Source organism: Parus major, chromosome 4A (assembly GCF_001522545.3).
Source record: "Parus major isolate Abel chromosome 4A, Parus_major1.1, whole genome shotgun sequence".
Classification (NCBI taxonomy): domain Eukaryota; kingdom Metazoa; phylum Chordata; class Aves; order Passeriformes; family Paridae; genus Parus; species Parus major.
In genome coordinates this window covers 5,070,933-5,091,483 of record NC_031772.1, presented here as the reverse complement: position 1 = coordinate 5,091,483, position 20,551 = coordinate 5,070,933, and the positions used below count along the sequence as shown (strand labels likewise).

Below are 20,551 nucleotides of genomic sequence, written 5' to 3'. Positions count from 1 at the left end.
CAGATGTAAATACATGTGAGAATTGGGGGAGTGCAGATCAGGCTCTGACCTTTACAGTTCCAATCTTCAGCGTTTTACAATTGCCTTTATTATTCTCACAATTTGAACTTGTTCTTCACAGCCAAATCCCTGTGAAATTCCATAAAATCTCCAGGTTGGGCTGGACCCCCCATCATTGCTGTGGAGGATTTAGGCACTGTTATTCCAACAAAACATGACCTTGCATTAGGTTATCCGTGCCATACTATGGACCTTGAGCTCTGCATTCATAAAACCCCACAAAGGGCACAGTTCCAAGCTCTGTGAAAAATTGGCTGTGCTTCTACAATTTTATTCAGCAAGAAATCAGTGCTGTGCGTCACTGGTCAAAAGATGACTAAGCTGTGGTTATAAATGATAGAAACTGTGAGGATTTACAGCTTGATTATCTCTTTTTACTCCTTTGGAGTAATACCTTACTTCTTCACCAAGGAATCAGAGATAAGCAAATCTTTAAACAAGGTGTTTGCTCAAGAGCTTTGCAGGTGAGAAATGTATTTATGGATATATTAAGTGCTTTCTGGAATTAGGGCCAAAGCAGGAGGAGGCAGCAAGAGTCCAGGTTTAGGGAGTGTTTCTTGTACATTAGCATAGGAGACCTGGCCTGGGGGTGGCCTTTAAAATCCTCATTTCCAAACCAAACAAAAGGAGCTGGGTGAAATCCCAGCTTTACTGAACTCATGAGCAGGAGTCCCAGCAATCTCAGTGGCCCTGGGATGTCAGCAGAGAGATGTCCTTGTCCTTCACCCAGTCTCCTGCCACTTTTCCCCTTGGAGAACATGATGCTGCCAACCCCATTGTGGCATTCCTGACCTGCCTGCCTGTGGCCAGTTCCAGCAGCCTGGTGACATCCCCATGGCACATTTTGACATCTGCCTCCCTGAAAATGTGTAAAGAGGTAAAGGCACAATTCCAAGAGAATCCAGCTCTCCCTGCCTGACATTCAGTTGGGTTCATCACCCTTTGAACACGAGCTTCTCTCAGTGTACTGAACACTATTCCCCTGCTCAGCTGTGCCGTGGTGCTGCAACTTCCTAGTGATAAAAAGTGGGGAAAAATGAAAGATATGTATCTTTTCTAAGTGCAGGAGGACCATTAACTAATTAATTTTCCCAATTAATTACTCAATAGCTACATACAATGGCTGGGCAAGCCATAGGCTTCATCCTGGCACAGGCTGAGTGTGCAGCTCCCATCCTGTTCCTCTCTCCAGCAATGCTGCTGGTCCAGGGCCTCTGGGCTCCCTCCAGCTTGGCTCTGGTGGCCCAGGACCAGGAAACTGGAAAAGAGATTTTTGGGGCTGAGATTTGGTTTGTGTTTGGAATTTATGTGATTTTCAAATGTTTCCTCACCTCTTTTCCCTAATTAGTGAACTTGGAAGATAAACTACTATTATAATAATAATAAAGAAAATAAATAATAAACAAGTATAATAATATAAAGTAATTTAAATATCATTTAAATTTCAGACACAGAAATATAAACTAACTTTATGACATAAAATGAGGTTGCCTCAGGAGTGAGATTCTTTAATTGTGAAGTATTTTGTAATCACTGCAATTGCTCCATCATAAAACTATTCCCAAGAGGAAAGATGTTTTTAAGGGCCCTAAAGAATAACAGCTGGTTTGAGGTTTTTTATATTCAACAAGGGTCGTATTTCCTTGCTGTGGATTCCTTTAGGAGAAAAGGTTAAAATCCTGCTTTGGTGTAATACCCAAGAGCCAGCCTAGAAGTACCTGGGTGCTGGAAGGTCAAGTACAGACACAGCTATTTAAGGTGATTTTATATTTCCCTATGATAAAATGCAGTTTAAAATACTTTCATGACATTTTTTTTGCTCATTGTTATGAGTCACAGTAGTACTAAATCTGCACTTTTTTCAAAACTAATCATGGCTTACCCATTTGGCATATTTTCTCAGAACAGTTAAGTAAATTATCTCTCATTTTAGGTCTGTGTCTAAGCAAACTTAAACATTATATAGCAGCAAAGGTATTCAGTGTCACAGTGCAATGGAAATTACCAAAAATGGCACAAATGCCATAACCTCATCACATGCCAGGTTTTATCCCATCCATCCAGTGAAGTAATTGATCAAAGATAATAAATTTTAGAAGCTCACGTTGGAAAGCCTGGTTTTTAAATTGGGTGTTTAGAGCCAGAACTGAGTCTGTGACATCATGCCTTGTACAGGGAGGAGCATATGGAATGTTTACAGTGGGATCATCTCCGAGCAGAGCCACGCTGGAGAAATTCCTGGTTCCAGAGCTGAGGATCACACAGCAGCCAAGCACTTTTCTACAAGCAGCAGGTGAGGCAGAATTTGGGGGATAGAGCAGCGAAACTGCAGGTGCTGGTGCTCACACCACTGATTTCCCCTCAGTCATCTTAATTCTTCTATTTATGCTTCTGAAACGTAGGTTTCCGTAGATTTCCTTGGCAATTACATCCTCTGCATGTGTCTTGCCCAGAGAAGCTGTGGCTGCCCCATCCCTGGTAGTGTCCCAGGCCAGGTTGGATGGGGCTTGGAGCAACGTGGGATAGTGGGAGGTGTCCCTGCCCATGGCAGGGGTAGGATGATGCTCCTTAAGGCCCCTTCCAACCCAAATCATTCCAGGATTTTATGGAATAGTGAAGTCAACCCCACAGATTATTTGTGCAGGAAGGACCTCAAAACCAAACAAGTTTAGTTCTGACTTTTGTTGGGTTCATTGATCTGAGAATTGGATCACCAGGATTAAAATGTTTGCCACCAAGTCAGTGGGACCTTCTTTCCACGAGCTGACAGGACCTCATGCCCCTCAGCACCAGGGGAGGGCCAGGCTGGATATTCGGAAAAATTTCTTCATGGAAAGGGTTCTTAAAAGCACTGGAATGGACTGCCCAAGGCAGTGGTGGAGTCACAGATCCATGGAACATACTGAGTTGGATGAGACTCATCAAGGTCATCAAGTCCAGCTCCTGGTCCTGCACAGACATCCCAACAGTCCAACCCTGTTCCTAGAGCATTGTCCATGTGCTCCTGGACCTCAGTCCCATCTCTGGAGGGATTTAGCAGCCATGTAGATGTGGCACTTGGGGACATGGGTTAGTGGTGGGTTTGGCAGTGTTGAGGTCTCTCGGTGGCCTTAGTGGGCTTTTCCAACCAAAACAATTCCCTGAATTTATGATTCTTTGATTCCACACCTCCATGGTCCTATGCCCTCCACTGGGAGTGTGGGGCAGCCAAGGTGGACAAGGCAATGGTGGCCGTGTCCTCTCAGTGTCACCGCGGGGCAGAGCATGGCCTCGGTGCTGGTGTGCGGACCCTCCAAGCTGGGGCTGCGGGTGTGCTGGGGTCCCGGGTGTGACAGCGGTGCTGGGGGTACCGAGTATGCCGGGGGTCCCGGTGGTGCTGAGGATACCGGGTGTGCCGGGGGTACCGGGGGTGCCGGGGATCCCAGGGATCCCGGGGGTACAGGGGGTGCCAGGGGTCCCGGGGGTGCCGGGGATCCCAGGGGTCCCGGGGGTGCCGGGGATCCCAGGGGTCCCGGGTGTGCCGGGGGTACCGGAGGTGCCGAGGAGGTCCAGGTCGTGCTAGGTGTGCCGGGGGTGCCGGGGGTCCCGAGGGTACCAGCGGTGCCGGGGGTGCCGGGGATACCGGGCGTCCCGGGGGTCCCGAGGGTACCAGCGGTGCCGGGGGTCCCGAGGGTACCAGCGGGTAGCAGCGGTGCCGGGGGTACCGGGGTGCCGGGGGTACCGGGGTGCCGGCTCGCCCGGCCGGGCGGCGGCGCGGCCTCCTCCCGCCGTTGCCATGGCGGCCGCGCTGCGCTCCGCGGGGGCGGGCGGGGGCGGGCGCGGGGCGGGGCGGCCCCTTCAGCACCAGCGCGGCCGCGGACAGCGGCGGCCCCGGCGCGGCGCGGGCAGCACACGGGGCGGCTGCACGGTGAGCGTCCCGTACAGCCGCACGGAGCGTCCCCTACACCCGCACGGTGAGTGTCCCCACACGGTGAGTGAGTGTCCCCACAGCCACACGGTGAGTGAGTGTCCCCACAGCCGCTCGGTGCAGCGGTGTCCCCACAGCCGCTCGGTGCAGCGGTGTCCCCACAGCCGCTCTGTGGAGCGGTGTCCCCACAGCCGCTCGGTGCAGCGGTGTCCCCCGCATGGCGAGCGGGTGTCCCCGGAGCGCCCAGCCCGCAGGGCCGGCGGGTCGCGGGTGCCCGCGGGGTTGGGCCGGGCGGGGCCGTTGCGGGAGCGGTTGGGCTCGGTTAAAAAACTTGGAGAAACCCGGAGCGCTCGGCTCGGCTCGGGCCTTTCCCTTCTCTCTCCGTAAGGCGTTTTCCTTAGAAACTTTAGGGGTGAACTTGTAAAAAGGGCGGTCTGGCGGCGCAGCGGTGCAGGAGGGGGCTGTGTGTGTCTGCCTACACGTGAGCTCCGTCTCACTACGGGCGTTCCTTTGCACGAATCCTAAAAGCTCCCTGGATTTGGGCAAGCCCTGCCTCGCCACATTCATAGTAGCGGTAGTAGGAGCGTGGCATTCCTTACTCGCTGTTGGAAGCTCTGTCATCCCACTTAGATGATGACAGCCCTGGTAGCTGAGGCCTTTTCTGTGTACTCTGCAAGGACTGTCCGTGTTTTGGGGGAGGTCACAGCCTGGAGGTGACAGTGACAGTGAAGTGACAGTGACAGCAAGATGCGATTCTGTGCCCTAAACTATTCGGAAGTGCCTGCATGCAAAGCAGAACTGCTTTCCAGCAACTCGGGGCTGGAATTCTGTGTCTTCCCAGCCCGGAATCACTCTCATGTGCTCCCTGCCTTCTCCCACCGGCATCTCTGCTACGTCTTTAAGCCGCTGCAGACCTGTCATAGCATTAATTGTTCCCTCGGAAAGAGGAGGGTGGGCTCTGCAGGCTCACACGTTGTGTTCCGTGTGCTGCCTTAGGAGTAACAGCCTGTTCGTGGCTCCCACGAAAAGCAACCAGGTGGGAATGAATGGGGATGTGGCGAATTCTCCACTAAAGGCCAAGGGATGAATAATAGATGACGGTGACTCCAGAGCAGGGACTCTCCCATGCTTTGTGCTCCTGACTTCTCCTTAAGCTCTAGAGGCAGATGTGATGTGCCTATCCCATTCAGAAATATTAGAAACAATCCCTGTGCCCTTTCATCTTCCGTGTGCTGTGCCTGCAGCATCCAGGACTCAGGAATATGGGCTTGATGTGTGGAGGCAGAGTAGCTGTCTGCATTATACCTTCTATTCCTTATGTCATATCCCTCTGGCATTCCCACAGCTTAGTTCAAAGGGAGCACCAATAATTCCTTTAATTTGCAGTGCTGCAGACCTTTGACCTCGGGGCAGTGCTGCCTGCACACCCTCCCTGCCCAGTTGTGCATCCCAGGCATAACTTTACAGTAAATTTAGTTTTGTTGTCTCATTAGGCACCAGACACACAGGGCTGTGTAAGGACTGTGTGCTCTGGAATGATTCAGCTGCCACACAGAGACACACGCTGACCCTTGTGAGCAAAAGCCTGACCCTAAATTCCTGCCCTGCAGATCAGGGCTTGAGCTCCTGCTCAAGCTCAGGAGTAACTGCTGACACAGTAGAGTCCCATAATTTATGAATTGACCGTAAATTAGGGAGACAGAAGTAGACTGAGTTCCTTGAAAGATCACATTGAGACTGAGTTATTTTGGAGAGTCAATTAAGCAGCATTTAGGCTGGCAGTGGAAATTAATTCATTAATGAACAGTCCTTGAAGGAATTAAATTCTACCCATGCTTCAAAACACTCCTAATCCAGATTAGAAATCCGGTTTCGTGGTTCTGGGCTCTGATGATCAGACTGCAGGAGGGGTTTGGGCTGTGCCACCCAAACTTGGCCACAGCAGTGGGGGAAATCTTGGTACCTTTTGCTCTGCTTTGCCTCTCTCATTTGTGTTGAGAAGCCCTTGGTGGGTCACTCTGAGGTTGTTGACAGAGTTTGTTGAGTTCTCAGCACCTTCATGGTCTCTGCATATGGGGATAGATTTTTTTTTTTATGGATTTAACACATAGTCATGTCTTATATATAATAAGTCTATAGTCTATGTCATACATCTCTTATGTGTCTATGTTTAACCCACTGGTTTTAATGGATGAAAGTCAATGTACAGTTAGAGGATTTGGAAATTCCAAGTCAAATTTCACCATCAAAGGATGGGTAACATGGAGTGGAGGATGGTCCATGGAGAGTGGAAGTGAGCTCAGGGTTTATCTTACAGAACTCAGATGCTCAGCCACGAACAGAGCAGGCCAATTCTGCTCCCATTTACTCCAGAGCAGCTCCTGCTGAACTGAATCATTATTCAGTCAATTCCTTTATCAGGAACTGTAGTGGTGGGACGGGGAGTAATAATTTCAAACTGAAAGATGGGAGACCTCACTTCAATATATGGAAGGAATATATTCCAGGGAATATTGTTCCCTGTGACCATGGGGAGGCCCTGGCACAGGGTGCCCAGAGAAGCTGTGGCTGCCCCTGGATCCCTGGAAATGTCCAAGGCCAGGTTGGATGGGACTTGGAGCAGCCTGGGACAGTGGAAGGTGTCCCTGCCCATGGCAGGGGTGGCACTGGATGGGATTAAAGGTCCCTTCCAACCCAAACCATTCCGTGATTCTGTGAATTTATGCCATTTGGATTCAAACATTAAAAAATATTTTGTGAAAAATCTGGCTTTTTGCCTTTGCCATCATGATTTTCATGCAAAAATAATTACCCAAAGCATCAGCAGAGAACCTAAGATGCCCCAGGGAATCAACAATGTGCTATTGCCTATGGCCAGGCTGAGCTAGTGTGGTACAGCAAGGGAGAACCCAGCTGCAAAACTTGAGCATAACATTGAGCATGATTCCTTCATGTTGCAGAATTGCTCACAGGTAAACAATCATTTCAGGTTTTTTTCTAGAAAAAGTTATCTTAGAAGCTCTAAAAACTGTTTCTTTCAGTGTATATCACCAAAAGGAGAGTTTTCCTCCATAAAATGCCACAAACGGGTGCAGCAGATGTTGATTTATGTCCACATCAGCTGATTTTCTTCTCCATTACCCTTTCTGCTGGATCTTTGCTTATCCAGCAGGTCCTGTTGCCCTGACATCCGATGTCAGGTTGGATGTTTTTGCACATTTGGTGAAAGCTTGACTCAGTCTTTCTCCCCAACTTGGTGTCGTCAGGTGTGTGATGGTCATTATGAATTATTGATAGTGATGGAAAAGTCACGAATGCACAGCTGTGCTGCAGGGCCTGGGCCTTTTTCTTGGGTTTAATCATCGCTTTATCTCCTCTCTGCCTTTTAGTAATAATGTCAACAGAGATTTCGTGCTGCCTTCACCACAAAAGAGGAGCAGCTCCCTGCTCTGCTGCTGCAGACAGAATCCTTTTTCCTGTTGTAGTTTGACCAGAATTCTGCCAATTTTTCAACTGCAAACTCTAGAAAACCTTTCACTTATCAAAAAACTATTTTCTATGGGAATCTTGGCTGTTACTGATGCAAAATTAAATATAAACTCTTGTGCAGCAAATACTTTGAAGATAATGAATAATTCATTTCTTTTCCCCCACTTTTACAGTGTTACTCATAAAATTGGAAAAATGGCATTAAAATGAAATCCCACTGCTGTGTTTTGTATTCAGAGAGTAACTTTCTAATATATGCTTGGAAATTAATTCATAAAAATATGAATTCTATATGAACATTGTAAACACACATAGCAACATAATTAAATGGTGGAACACACAGTAATCTTTGTGTAGCCTGTGAGACACATTCCTGTGGAGGTGCCAGCCCAGCCTGCTCCAGGAGTTTTCCCAATTGAATTTAAACTCCCCCCTTGCTGTAGCAACTGGGAAGAGCCTTTGTTTGGAGGGATTCTAAACCGCTTCACAAATCAACTTGGAGCCTGGGCCTGGAGCTCACAGCTTCTGCCATGAAATGAAAATACTCCTGGAGGTGAACAGAATAATTGTTCAACAGAAACACCTTTCTAACCTGTGCAGAGCAGAGCAGGGGTGATGCAGAGAGGCCTTCAGGGTGCATTTCTTTCATCTTGCAGGCTCTTCCCAAGGAAAACTCTAAATCCACTCCAGATAAACCATCAAAACCCACCCTTGATACCCCAGTGGCTCAGTACTGATTTATAGGGGAAACCTTCACTGCACTGACTGAAGGAACTAAATGCAGCTTTCAGCAAGGGGTTTTGGGGTGTGATCAGTCAAAAAAAGAGGAATCATTCAGGGGATGTGGTTGTGTTGGAGCCCTCTCAAAACAGACAGAGATGTGATCCTGGAGGATCCTCTCCTGGTTTAGTGACCATGGGGATATTTGATGGTTGTCCTTTGGTGTAGATGAGGGGAGGATGATTCTGGAGAGTTCCTGAGGAGAGCCTTGGCTTTGTAATGCCCTTTTTACCCTGAAAGCAGCCCAGCTTCAGGGCTGCAGTGGCACATGGCATCGCTCATCCCTCTTCCTCTGGCATTTGAAGAGGAGAGATGATTATGAAGATGGTTAATAGATGGAAAAGAAGAATTGTTTCATTTTTTTTACCTTGCCTGCTTTTGCTGCAGTTTAGTCATAATAATGAGAGTTTTTGATAAGTGAGCTTTGGATTGAGTCACTGGGATTTCGAGCGAGTAAATAGATTTTGGGATTAGTCTGAGAAGCTGAGCAGAGCAGTCAGGGGAAGCTGCAGCACAGAGGGGAGTAAGGAATCTCTGGGATTCTTCTTGGCTCTTGTTCCAGCCAGTTCAGGGGGCATCACCTTGAAATGCCCTGGGAGAGCTCATGAGGTGTGTGAGCAACCTCCACATCCACCAAAGATCTGAGATCCAAACCATCAAGGTGTGAGGGTCGGTGTTCCTCAGGGTGGGACCTGGGAGTGGGGACACCCAAAGGAGCTGGGAAATTGTGACACAGAGGGAAATCCAGGGCACAGACCCCCACATCATCTCCCAGACCCTGCTGGATCTGAGGATAGAGCTGATCTCCTTAGGCATGGAGGCACCAGGGGAAAAGGCTTGGGAATGGTTTTGTTGGTGCATGTTTCCACAATTCACACCCCCAGCTCAGAAACAGGGAAATATTCTCTTTAAAACACAGGATAATTGTTGGCATCGTCATTTTTATTTTTGTTTTTCCTTCAGCTGAAAAAATCCTGGGAACCCTGAGCGTAGAGTAAGGAAATGATGCTTTTTCCTGTGGTGGCTGAGCCAATAAAAGGCAGCTGTTGGGAATAATGTCCCAGTAGGCAAAGCAGCTCATCAATCTCAGCTGCTGCTTCTATGAACATATTATATAATAATGCCTCTTCTTCTATATAAAAAAAAATGCTAAAAAGGTCTCTCTCTTCTTCCCCTAAATATCACCAGGGGAAGCCATAAATTCTGCTCTAGTGTTAATCTGTTCTATCACAGTGATATATCCATTAATGGATTTCATATATCCATTAAACCTTCCATCCTTGCACAGAAAGAAATAACAATATTTCAGCGGTAAGAAGAAGTTTGTATTTTTTTTTTTGCCAAGTGACTGATTTGTCTGCCTTTTCCAGACTCCACATGCTGAGAGACTTTTATCTAAGCAGCCCAGAACTCTTCCCTTTGCCATCAAGGCCTAACTGGCTGCTCACTGCCAGGCTCAGAGCAGAGCTCAGCCTCGCCAGACTTAACCCTTTATTCCAGCTGCCAACGTGAGCTGTCAGTGCACGGATTTGGGAGCAGGTCAGGAACATGCATTCAGCTAATTAGTGGCCCATCAGGAGCTGGAAAGCAAATGAAAGCTGCAGACAGGCCCTGGCACAACAGACAAGTCCTCACAGGGTGAGCAAAGCAAGTGCTGTGCTTCTGGCAGCTCTAAAATGGCATTTTCAGGGATAAAAATCTGCCTGCTGTAGCAGGGAGGAAAAATCCATTATATTCCTAATAAAGAAATAACACAGTCATAACTTCTTGGGCTATAATTTCAGCTTTTCCTGCAGATTATGCAGATATTTACACTTTAATCATACTTTAAATATTATCTTTACTAAGAACTATATATAATATGAGCATAAAAGCTGAGATTGTGGAACACAACTCAATAAGGAGTAAATTCCTATGAATATCAAACCATACAGGCCCTGCTTGGGGTAGTCAGGGAACTTGAGTGGGTGTTGTGAACTTCGCAGGATGGGGTGCTGGAATGGGAGGTCTTGCCAGGAAAGCCTGAGAATGCTGATTGTCAGCACATGTTTGAAATGAGAAACAAATACAAGGGAGTGCCTTTATGATAGCAGGTGAATATTTACAGAAATACTTCATTCCATCACAGCCAATCCATGAACATGGAAATCTCAGCAACAGGATCCTGGGCTTGCTCTAAATGAACCAACAAGCTCATGTGCCAGGAAACATGACCTTCCTGTCAGCTGCACACTCTAACAGAAAGAATCTAAAGCCACTACACAATTCATAATATTTCATTCTGCTGAGTTATTATTCATTCTAAATTTTATGAGTCTACTACCTCCCTGCTAATTTGCATGTGTATTATTAATATTAAATTCCCACTCAAAATCCTGTAGGGAAAATGGCAAGTTTGTTAATATCCTTGCAGAGGATTAAGCATGACCTGAAACCCAGAGTCTTTATAAACCCTTTGGTGCTTTATCCACTACTTTTACCTTACCATTCCCAACTTCAAACTCTGTTGTTATACCTGCAGGACTGCCAGGCTGTAATGTAATCATTTATTATGTCCAGCAGGTGACTGGTGGTTAACATTGATCTCCAAATGAATGTGATTGTTTGTTGGATTTTATTTCCTGCAGCTTTCCCGGGGAGCTTCGTGTTTCTGTCAGCGACAAGATGACAATTCATATTTCTACCAAATGATCCAGTGACTCATCCTATTAACTCTGCTGGAATACACACTTCCAGTTGTCCTGTCACGGTGAGTCCCTGGGATTTTGCATCTTTGCTGGGAATATTATTCAGGATTTAGTCCATAAGTATGTGTTTGGTTGGGCAAATAATCTTTTCCTAAAGCAGGAATTTCCCAGGGATGACCACAGCCCCAAACAGACCAAATATTGCATATGACAACTATTATTAAAAAAGTTATTGAAGTATTTGACAGTGATTGAGATAGTGCTGGCCTCACGTTTTTTAAAGCCTTCATTGGTTTGGACTGAAAGCCCTGTGAGAGGGAGCCTCATGTGTTGTGGGAACTGATATCAAGTCATGATAAATTTGCCCTTGAAAATGTTGCCTTGTGAGGGGATCCCCATCTGGCTAGGAATGAGTCTACCATGAGTCATGATGGAAAAATGGGACATCCAAAAATCCCCAAATATCCAGCATGACAGATTATGGGTTATGATTTCATACTGGATGCCCAAATTAAACTCGTCATTTTGTGCCTCCTGAGAACTCCCAGCTCATTAAGCCAATATCCACTGGAACATTCCAGTAGAAAGAGAATCCCAGGATGGTTTGGGTTGGAAGGAACCTTACATCCCACCTTGTTCCATGGGCAGGGAGACATCCTAGTCCAGGCTGCCCCAAGCCCTGTCCAACCTGGCCTTGGACACTTCCAGGGATGAGGCAGCCACAGCTTCTCTGGGCACCCTGTGCCAGAGCCTCCCTACCCTTAAAAGGAAGAATTCCTTCCCAATATCCCATCTAACTCTGCCCCCTTTCCCTTAAAGCCATTATCCATGTTCCTTTTGTTGGGTGGAAAAAATAAGACACATTTTTGTGGACCAAGTCTCGTCCTGTGTTTACTTTTTGTGCCCTTGAAGGTGCCATTCTGTGTCACAGCCCCAGCCCACAGCTTTGCAGTGCATTTTTCCCACCTTGGAGCTTTATCTGCCAGGGAAGAGCTGAGCTATCATTTGTTATCCCAGGGAAACTCGATGGTAACTGGAGTGAAAACTGATGGCAATTCATGCGTTATCTCTTGATAACAGGATAAATAAACACTGCCTTCACCGCCTGTATTAACGTTAATGGAAGGAAAAACTCATGGAAAACACTGTCAAACCAGTTTAAATATGTCCCCATTTAGGTTCCCCAGATGCTTTACTGCTCTTCCTTGTCTCATCTGGGTTTAAATTACAACTGGAAGTCCCTCCACCTTTGACATTCCTGCCTTTGGAGCTTATGCCAGCTGCAGTCCTGAAGTAAGTGAGCAAAACACTTCCAAATCTCCAGCTTAATAGAGAAATGGATCTTTGAATTAAAATAAAGCTTTAGCAGGAGATCATGGACATTTGTAGTGATGTATATAATATGTAAGCAGGAAAGCCAGTGCAGAGATGAGTGGCAGAGTTTCTGAGGGTGTTTCTGGAACGATCCCCCAAAACAAGGCCATCACAGCAGCTCCCAAGACATTTTGCTACATCTCTTTTTCACCTCTTTTCCCAGGGAACAAGGGACAGGATGAGGGGAAACAGCCCCATCCAAGCCATGCCAGGGGAGGTGCAGGTTGAACAGCAGCAGGAATTTCTTCATGGGAAGGGTGCTCAGGCCTTGGAAGGGGCTGCCCAGGGAGGTTTGGAGTCTCCATCCCTGGAGGTGTCCAAGGAAGGAGTGGAGGTGGCACTCAGTGCTCTGGGCTGGGGACAGGGTGGGGATCAGGCACTGGTTGGACTTGATGGTCCTGGGGGGCTTTCCCACTCATTCTGGAATTCTGTGATCTGTGAAAGGTCCCTGCACAAGCAATTTCAAGTGCAAAGTAAAAGAATTGAAGCATTTAAGTATTCCCAACCCTTATTGTAAACAGAAAAACATGGGAGCAGATAGAAGCAAAGGGAAGAGGATGGAGCTGCCACAGCTGCACAAAAACTATTTCATCTGTATCCTGCCTGAAAATGCCAGCACATGGCAAACCCTTTGAAAACACACTGAATCAACATTATGGAATATATAAAAAGAGAATCTAAACAGTTTATCAGTAAAATATGAGCTAAATTTGATGAGACTGTTCTCTAGACTGCAAGTATCTGTTTCTATGAAAGTTGTGGGGAACATGAAAGCTGTCATTAGCATGGCAGATTTGCTTCATTCAGATGTAAAGCCAGATCTGCTTGGATTTTTTTGATGAAGCTCATGCACAGTGAAGTGCTAAGAGGTGGTTAATGAAACATTCTAGCATCATTGTAAGCCCAAACTCAGAGTTGCTTGCTCCAAAAAGAAAATTAGAGCCTCTATTTTCAATGGGAAAATAAATGATAAAATTTAACAATATTCTGTTTAATGATCCAACAGAATCCAAACGTTTTTCCACATTGTGACTGCTTTATCAGGTGAAGGTGACCACTCAAGGACAAGTTGGAAGTTGAGTCAGGGAAATATTTTTCTAACCTTATAATAAGGATGATATATCACAAAACTTGACTGGGTCTGATCCATCTTATTCTGTGCTTCTCTAGCCAGTTTATGTAAAAGAAAACACCCTAAAAGCTGCTTTTCCTCATTCTTTTTTTTGTGGCAGAGATCTGAAATCAGATGGGATTCAGGGTCTCTTGCAGTTTATGGTAACATTTTAAATCCCATAAACAAAAAACAAACTTCAGAAAAGTCACTAGGAGAGAATCTCAGTAAATTAAAATATTGATAAAGTGTGGGAAAAACACCCTCTTTTGAATTTCATTGCCATGGTAGTGATGTTTGCACAGACTTTAGGACAAGAAAACCCTGAATGTGGAGCACATGAGATGCTTTGGGGTGTTTGTGTGGAAGGAGTTTCACAAAGGGAATTCTTTGGCAGGGTGCAGCAGGGAAGGCTGAGGGGTGGCTGGGGCTTGGGGTGCCAGTGAGGTGAGATGGATCTGCATCCAGGGATCACAGAATCCCAGGATGGTTTGGTTGGAAGGGACCTTATAAATCATCTGCTTCCAGTTCCACTGTCCCAGGCTGCTCCAAGCTATATCCAGCCTGGCCTTGGACACTTCCAGGGATCCAGGGGCAGCCACAGCTTCTCTGGAACTGTGCCAGGGCCTCAGCACCCTCACAGGGAGGAATTTCTCTCTAATTCAATCTAAACCTCCCCTCTTTTACTTTAAAACCATTCTCCTGTCCTATTCCCATGTAAATGGGAATTCCCTATTCCTCTCACTCTCTTCCTGTGTAAATTGATCATCCTCCCTTGCAAGCAGCACCAGTTTCCAAGGAATAAAGTGATTTTCCAGCCCCTTTTCCAATTAACCAGTTCGGTACTCTCTTGTGCTTGACTTCATCCAAGTGCTGTGGGCACATGCAGGGAGTTTCCTTCCCTTCATCCCAGAATCTCTTGTTTTACACAACACATTGACTAATTACCACCTCAATGTTGCTGCTGATGTGTTGTAACTGAGGTTAATTACATGAATAATAACTCCTGGCAATAACCTGAGCACCTCAGTAAATAAATTTGCCCTTGCTTTGAGAAATCAGGTTCCTAATGACTAAAAAAGTGCCTGGAAATTGTTCTTGTTGCCAGACAAGATTGAAGAAAAGAACAAGATAAAATCCTTCTAGGAGAGTGCAGGGTTAAAGTATTGGGTTGCAAACTGGTAGCAAATTAGTAATAATAAAAAATATTACTACTACTAATGTTTATTTAGAGTTACCTGCAAATTAATTATATTTTGGAAAACTGAATTCCTGGGTTTTTTTCCTAGTACATTTTCCTCACTTGTCAGGGTTGAAGGTGTTATTTCAGCACAGAATTCTTTAATATTTACCATAAAACACCAATGGTGAGACTCTGAGCTCCCAAAGCCTCCCCAGATTCTCCAGGAATCACTTCAGAGAAATGACATTTTGAGGGATGCCTCTTCAACACAAAAGAGAGATTTACTGACTTTACCTTCTCCTTTCAGTTTCAAACTTCAATATAATGCAATAACATCTGAAATACCTAAAAACATGTAGCAATAAAGGAAGGATTTTTAAGCTTATGTAGGGATACGTCCATCTTCTGACTTCCCAAGTGTTTGAAGAGGGTCCCTCTGCTAAAATGGGGATTGAATTTCAACATTCCCTTCTCTTCTCCCCCTTTGTTTTTTAACATCACAGCATCAACTTTAGAAAGGTCAAAGTTTTGCATATCAAACAAATGCCATAATAAAAACTACTGCTTAGACAACAATTCTTACAATTTTAAGTTTCCTAGGGAATCATTTGAGCTGGTCCACTATAATATGACATATAAAAAGATGGACTTGATGATCTTGGAAGTGTTTTCCACCCTGAATTCCGTGATTCTATGAATGACTCAGGCAGCAGAAACATTTGAACAAAACCCTCTCCTTCCAACCTGCCTCCCCACACAAGGTTTTCCCACTTCCAGAATTAACAGTAGCTCTCTCTGGTTTTTAGGATAGACTTGCACTGGGTTGTCATAAAGGCTCTGAAGAATGCATAGCTATAGTTCTAAAGCAATAAGCATGGAATTCTAATGAATATTTAAAGGTGAAATCATTAGAATGTAAAATTGGCAGTGCTGTGGAGGGCAATTTCTCTCCTTTTCAGATAGAATGAAATGCCTCCTCTAAATGCTTGCAGGAAAAACGTGGACATTTCTGAATACACCTGAAAACATCTCTATTATGGGTGTGGAATTATATGCTGTGTACACGATGCCAGGAGCTACGTGGTTGTGCCAGACATATGGGACTGATTCCAAGACCTTCACACTGTCAGTTAAAGTCCCAGCTTCAGTCTTGCTTTAGCCAACTTTTAAAACATTCCTTCAGCTTCAAACAAGTGGTTAGTGCCATTCTTTGTCATGAGGCCAGGAAGGTGCTTGGAATTACATACGCTGCTGCTCATCTTAATGGGAGCTGAAATTCCAGCAGAAGTACGTGAAATAGAGCTCTGCCCTATTCCCAAGCTATTTGGCAGCTCCCAAGTTACTTGAAATTACTAAACTATTCCAGAATGTGGAATCTGAAGGCAAGGGAATGGGAATGTATGACAATATACACATGGAGTCACTGCTGGTTAAGGAAAAACAGTGGGGACTTTTCTGTAGTGTTGTTATTTAGTATGATTTGACTTTATTTTTATTCTTGAGGTTTGGCTGAAAGAATATGTTTGAGCCATCTGGCTGCAGAAACACTCAGGGGTGTTTCAGAAGCAGGTTCTTGGTGCTGGCAGATTCCCAAAGACACTTCTTCCAGCCGGCTGGTGCCTCACCGAGCCCATTCAGATCCCACCTGGCCACCACCTGAGTGTCTCATCCCCTTGCTAAACATGATGCTGTGAAGTCAAGATATCAATTTAAACTGAGAAATTCCCAAAGCTGAGCTTCATCCCATATATTCTGTAGGTGCTTCTTTAAAGGCTTTTTTGAGGTTCTTCTCCCACCAAGACTGGAATGGGCTTTCTCACCAGATCTGTAAATCACAACTTGCAGCACTGATACATTAATGCTAAACATGGCCTATGGCTTAGAAGGGAAATATTTTCCTCAGAAATATTGTGGAAACAGCTTGGTAATTATCACATATCCAGTCCTTAAAGCACAAGTGATATTAAAGGATGCTTGTGTTTAGATGATCCATAGAGTCCAAAGTTCATCCAAGGCATATGGCTGGATAAACAGGGACCAGGTTGCAACACTTCTGGTTTTCACAAAAAAACTTCCTGGTCTTTTAATACTTTTAAGTATTCAAGTCACTGAAGATAAGGGAGATGTCTAGGCAGGACAGAAAGAACAAATTTTCTCATTTTAGCTCTTCACGGTGAAATTTATTTGGAGTTCCATTAGAAACACAAAGTATTTCGTGTTATTAACCTTTGAGTAGTTTTAAATTTGGTCTATATGGTTTGCTGCATTTACTTTGAGTCATGGGTTATACAATAATGTGATGGCTTCTCAGTAGGATTAAAACCTGAGTACATTAAAATTCAATTAAAAGCCTGCAACAAGTGCAGTGGTTGACTCAGACGGTTAACTGGGGTTGTGTCTAAAATGAGCAGCCCTGTCACTAACACTGAAGGAGGAAGTTGGGTGAAACCAAGTGAAATGTCCTCTCTGGTATTCCAGGAAGTTCTAACATTCATCTCTAATTCCTCTTTCTCCCTGTTTAGCCAGCTGATATCACAATGACTGAGGACTTGGACCACAGATTCAGTTATCTCACCTGGGATCAGATTAAAATCCTGGATCAGGTTTTAACTGAGGCTATACCTATTCATGGGAGAGGAAATTTTCCTACCCTGGAGGTAAAGCCGAAGGATATAATCCATATGGTAAAGGAGCAGCTCATTGAGAAGCAGATCCATGTCAGGGACATCCGCCTGAACGGTTCCACTGCCAGTCACATCCTGGTGAAGCATAATGGCACCAGTTACAAGGACCTGGACATCATTTTTGGAGTGGAACTTCCCAGTGAGCTCGAGTTCCAGGTCGTTAAGGAAGCAGTTCTCAATTGCCTATTGGACTTCTTGCCAAAATGTGTTAACAAGCAAAAAATCACGGCTCAGACCATGAAAGATGCGTACGTGCAGAAGATGGTCAAGGTCTCCACCGACCATGACCGCTGGAGCCTCATCTCGCTGTCCAACAACAGCGGCAAGAACGTGGAGCTGAAGTTTGTCAGCTCGCTCCGGCGGCAGTTCGAGTTCAGCGTGGACTCCTTCCAGATCATCCTGGACTCCATCCTGGCCGTCTACAGAGCCTCAGACCGGCCCCTGACGCAGGACTGCCACCCCCCCATCATCGCCGAGAGCATGTACGGGGACTTCAACCAAGCCATGGACCACCTGAAATACAAACTGATCTCCACCCGGAACCCGGAGGAGATCAGGGGAGGCGGCCTCCTGAAGTACAGCAACCTCCTGGTCCGTGACTTTAAGCCGGCGGATGAGGCTGAAATTAAATCTCTGGAACGCTACATGTGCTCCAGGTTCTTCATTGATTTTCCCGACGTTGCCGAGCAGCAGAGGAAAATCGAGTCCTACCTGCGCAACCACTTCATCGGGGAGGAGAAGAGCAAGTACGACTACTTGATGACCCTGCGTGGGGTGGTGAACAAGAGCACAGTCTGCCTCATGGGGCACGAGCGAAGGCAAACCCTCAATATGATCACAATTCTGGCTTTAAAAGTGCTGGGAGAACAAAACATCATCCCCAACGCGGCCAATGTCACCTGCTACTATCAGCCTGCTCCCTATATCAGTGACAGAAACTTCAGCAACTACTACATTGCTCATGGACAACCCCCTGTGTTCTACCAGCCGTACCCTTTCCACATACAGATACAGAGCGGGATGGTGTAGGAACACTCCGACCTCCAAGCACTCGCCACTCCTCTCTTTCCAGTTCTCTCCTTAATAAAGGCCTCATTAAAGCGAGTTTTATCAGCACTTTTGAGTTAAGGACATATTTTTGTGCAAGTTGCCAAAGTTGTTTGGTTGATCAATGTCAAACTCACCATTAAGCAGGTGAAATAAGTGAAGCGTCTGTCATTCGTGAAGTGTTTATACCTTGACATGTGTTTGGGCTGTGTTTTTTTTGCAATGAAAAGAGAAGGATATAAATTATTCTAATTTTATAAAAATGAAATGCACTAAGTTCTGGGTTCTTAAAAAAAAATACTTCTTAAGCAAAATTTAAGTGGTGTCAATGAAAACTGAAGCCAATGAAATACCTCTCTGTAGAAATGCCTGATGTTAGAAGGGACGGTGCTCTGGGTACATCAAAGTCAATCATCCCTTGGTTTTATCCATGAAGTTCCAGCAACATTTATTTGCAGCACCTTTGAAAATACACATTGATGGGTCATCTCTTGGTGGTGTGAGCTCTGCTGATTGTTCCTCAGATCAGTCAGAGACTCAGAGTCATTCCCCTCCCCAGAGTACTGGTTTGTACTGGTGAACGGGAAATGCTCCTACCGAGAGCAGACTCGGCATTTTGTGTATCCAAAATTTCCACTGATCCCAGTGAAAGATTTGGCTGCTCAAGTCAGGCAGCATCAGAGCCCAGGATCTGCCTTGCAGATAACAAAAGCTGTAAGAGGTACAACTATTCTGATTAAATTGGTCTTGAAAACCAAGGCAAGAGAATGGGAAAGGAGGTGAAAATTGAGCAGAACGGGCTCACTTTCTATTGTTAATTTGTTATTGATCAGAGCTGCTTTAATGCACAACAAACAGAGTCAGGAAAAAATTCCAAAAGCCCAGGACTGTGCTATTTTTAGGTGAATTAAATCCTTGGCAGTGGCATTTGAATAACTATTTTATACTGGTAAAGTCCCGTCTGTATTTAGACACCTGCACACATCCACCAGTAGCAAAAGAGGATTTACAATCAGAAAGCAAAACAGGAATTACACATTTGTATGTGTGTGTGTGAGTGTTTACCAAAGATAAGTTTTAAACATGTCACATAAGTGCCTCCCTGTGCCAGTTGCTCCATGAAATGTTGGAAATGGTGCTAGAGAGCTCCTGAAATATGGAAAGGGAAACATGGAAAGGGAAACGCACCCTGGGGTTGCGGAGCGTTTGTAGCAGCGACGGGTGGAGGGTTTGCTCCAGGATGAGTAGGTTTGGGAAAAGTGGATCTAAGGTGGTGTCACCAAAACCAAACTTGGGAAAAGGAATATGGAACAAGAAGGACTAGTGGGAAAAGGTTTGGAAGGGGTGTGGGTATAAAATGGGAACAGCCAACTGGAAATGCAAGCTGTAGAGTTTCTTACATCGACTTTGTGTGTCATTGTGTTGTCCCTGTCACTGTTCATTCTCATCTCCTCCTGCTCCAGAGCAGTGGCTCCATTGCATCCATTTACAACAGGTGCAAGGCCTTGGGAATTTCTTCTACTTGGGCACAAGAGTTTGATTTATTTTATGGAGAAATGTGGTCCATAAATGTGCTGTTTTAAATCAAATGTTTCTAAATTTTCTAAGATCTATGAAGTCCAATTGCCAGTGAAATGTAGCTTCCCTTTTCCCCATTATATTCCTGTACATTTGAACAAAGAATTACTCAAAGACCATCATCACTAAAATAATTTTTTTTCTGTAAATTACAGTGCAAAAAATTGGTATTTCTCCAACGTGTTTGCTGATGAAGCTGACTCATTTTGTGATGTCTTTCATGAATAGAGAACTGTTACTTTTGCTGATTCTTCAGGTATGCCCAATTTGGTGTCTGAAAGCACACTTTATTCCACTTCCACTAAGATCATTCCATTGGTTAAACTATATTTAATAAAACCATCAATTCTAATTGCTCTGTGATCAGCTATGGTAACACCATATTTGCATGAAAGCACTTCTAGGGAATTCCCCCTGTCAGGAGCAAAATGGAGTGAGACACGGTGGATTCCTTTTATTTCTGTTTTAATTGAACTGTCAGGATGATAAAGGGAACTTTTCCATTTAATTTGATGTCTGCCATGTTAAATAGCACTGTGAAATTCTGTAAGAGCCTTACATGGGTCATGTCCCTGCAACTGCTTGGGATCTGCAGGGATGAGGAGCTGAGAGCTGGACTGGGGAATCTGTGGGAATCAGGCATCCAAATGC

The 20,551-nt window shown here is 45.2% G+C and overlaps 1 protein-coding gene across 3 annotated transcripts; it reads left to right on the top strand.

Annotated features, from left to right (window-relative positions):
* The first annotated feature begins 3,927 nt into the window (after positions 1 to 3,927).
* Positions 3,928 to 20,243, top strand: TENT5D (terminal nucleotidyltransferase 5D). Of its 3 annotated transcripts, none has more exons than XM_015625953.1 (4): positions 3,928 to 4,013; positions 10,864 to 10,985; positions 12,102 to 12,216; positions 17,114 to 20,243. In XM_015625953.1, the coding sequence occupies exon 4, from the start codon at positions 17,129 to 17,131 to the stop codon at positions 18,302 to 18,304; it is 1,176 nt and encodes a 391-aa protein (XP_015481439.1). In that variant the 5' UTR covers positions 3,928 to 4,013; positions 10,864 to 10,985; positions 12,102 to 12,216; positions 17,114 to 17,128; the 3' UTR covers positions 18,305 to 20,243. The 3 variants fall into 3 exon arrangements, with proteins under 3 accessions (XP_015481439.1, XP_015481444.1, XP_015481440.1); XM_015625954.1 differs by lacking the exon at positions 3,928 to 4,013 and adding an exon at positions 4,285 to 4,350; XM_015625958.1 differs by lacking the exon at positions 12,102 to 12,216.
* Positions 20,244 to 20,551: the final 308 nt, after the last annotated feature.

Coding starts and splice junctions, on each gene's coding strand:
- TENT5D (XM_015625958.1), top strand. CDS start 17,129: ATGACTGAGGACTTGGACCACAGATTCAGTTATCTCACCTGGGATCAG.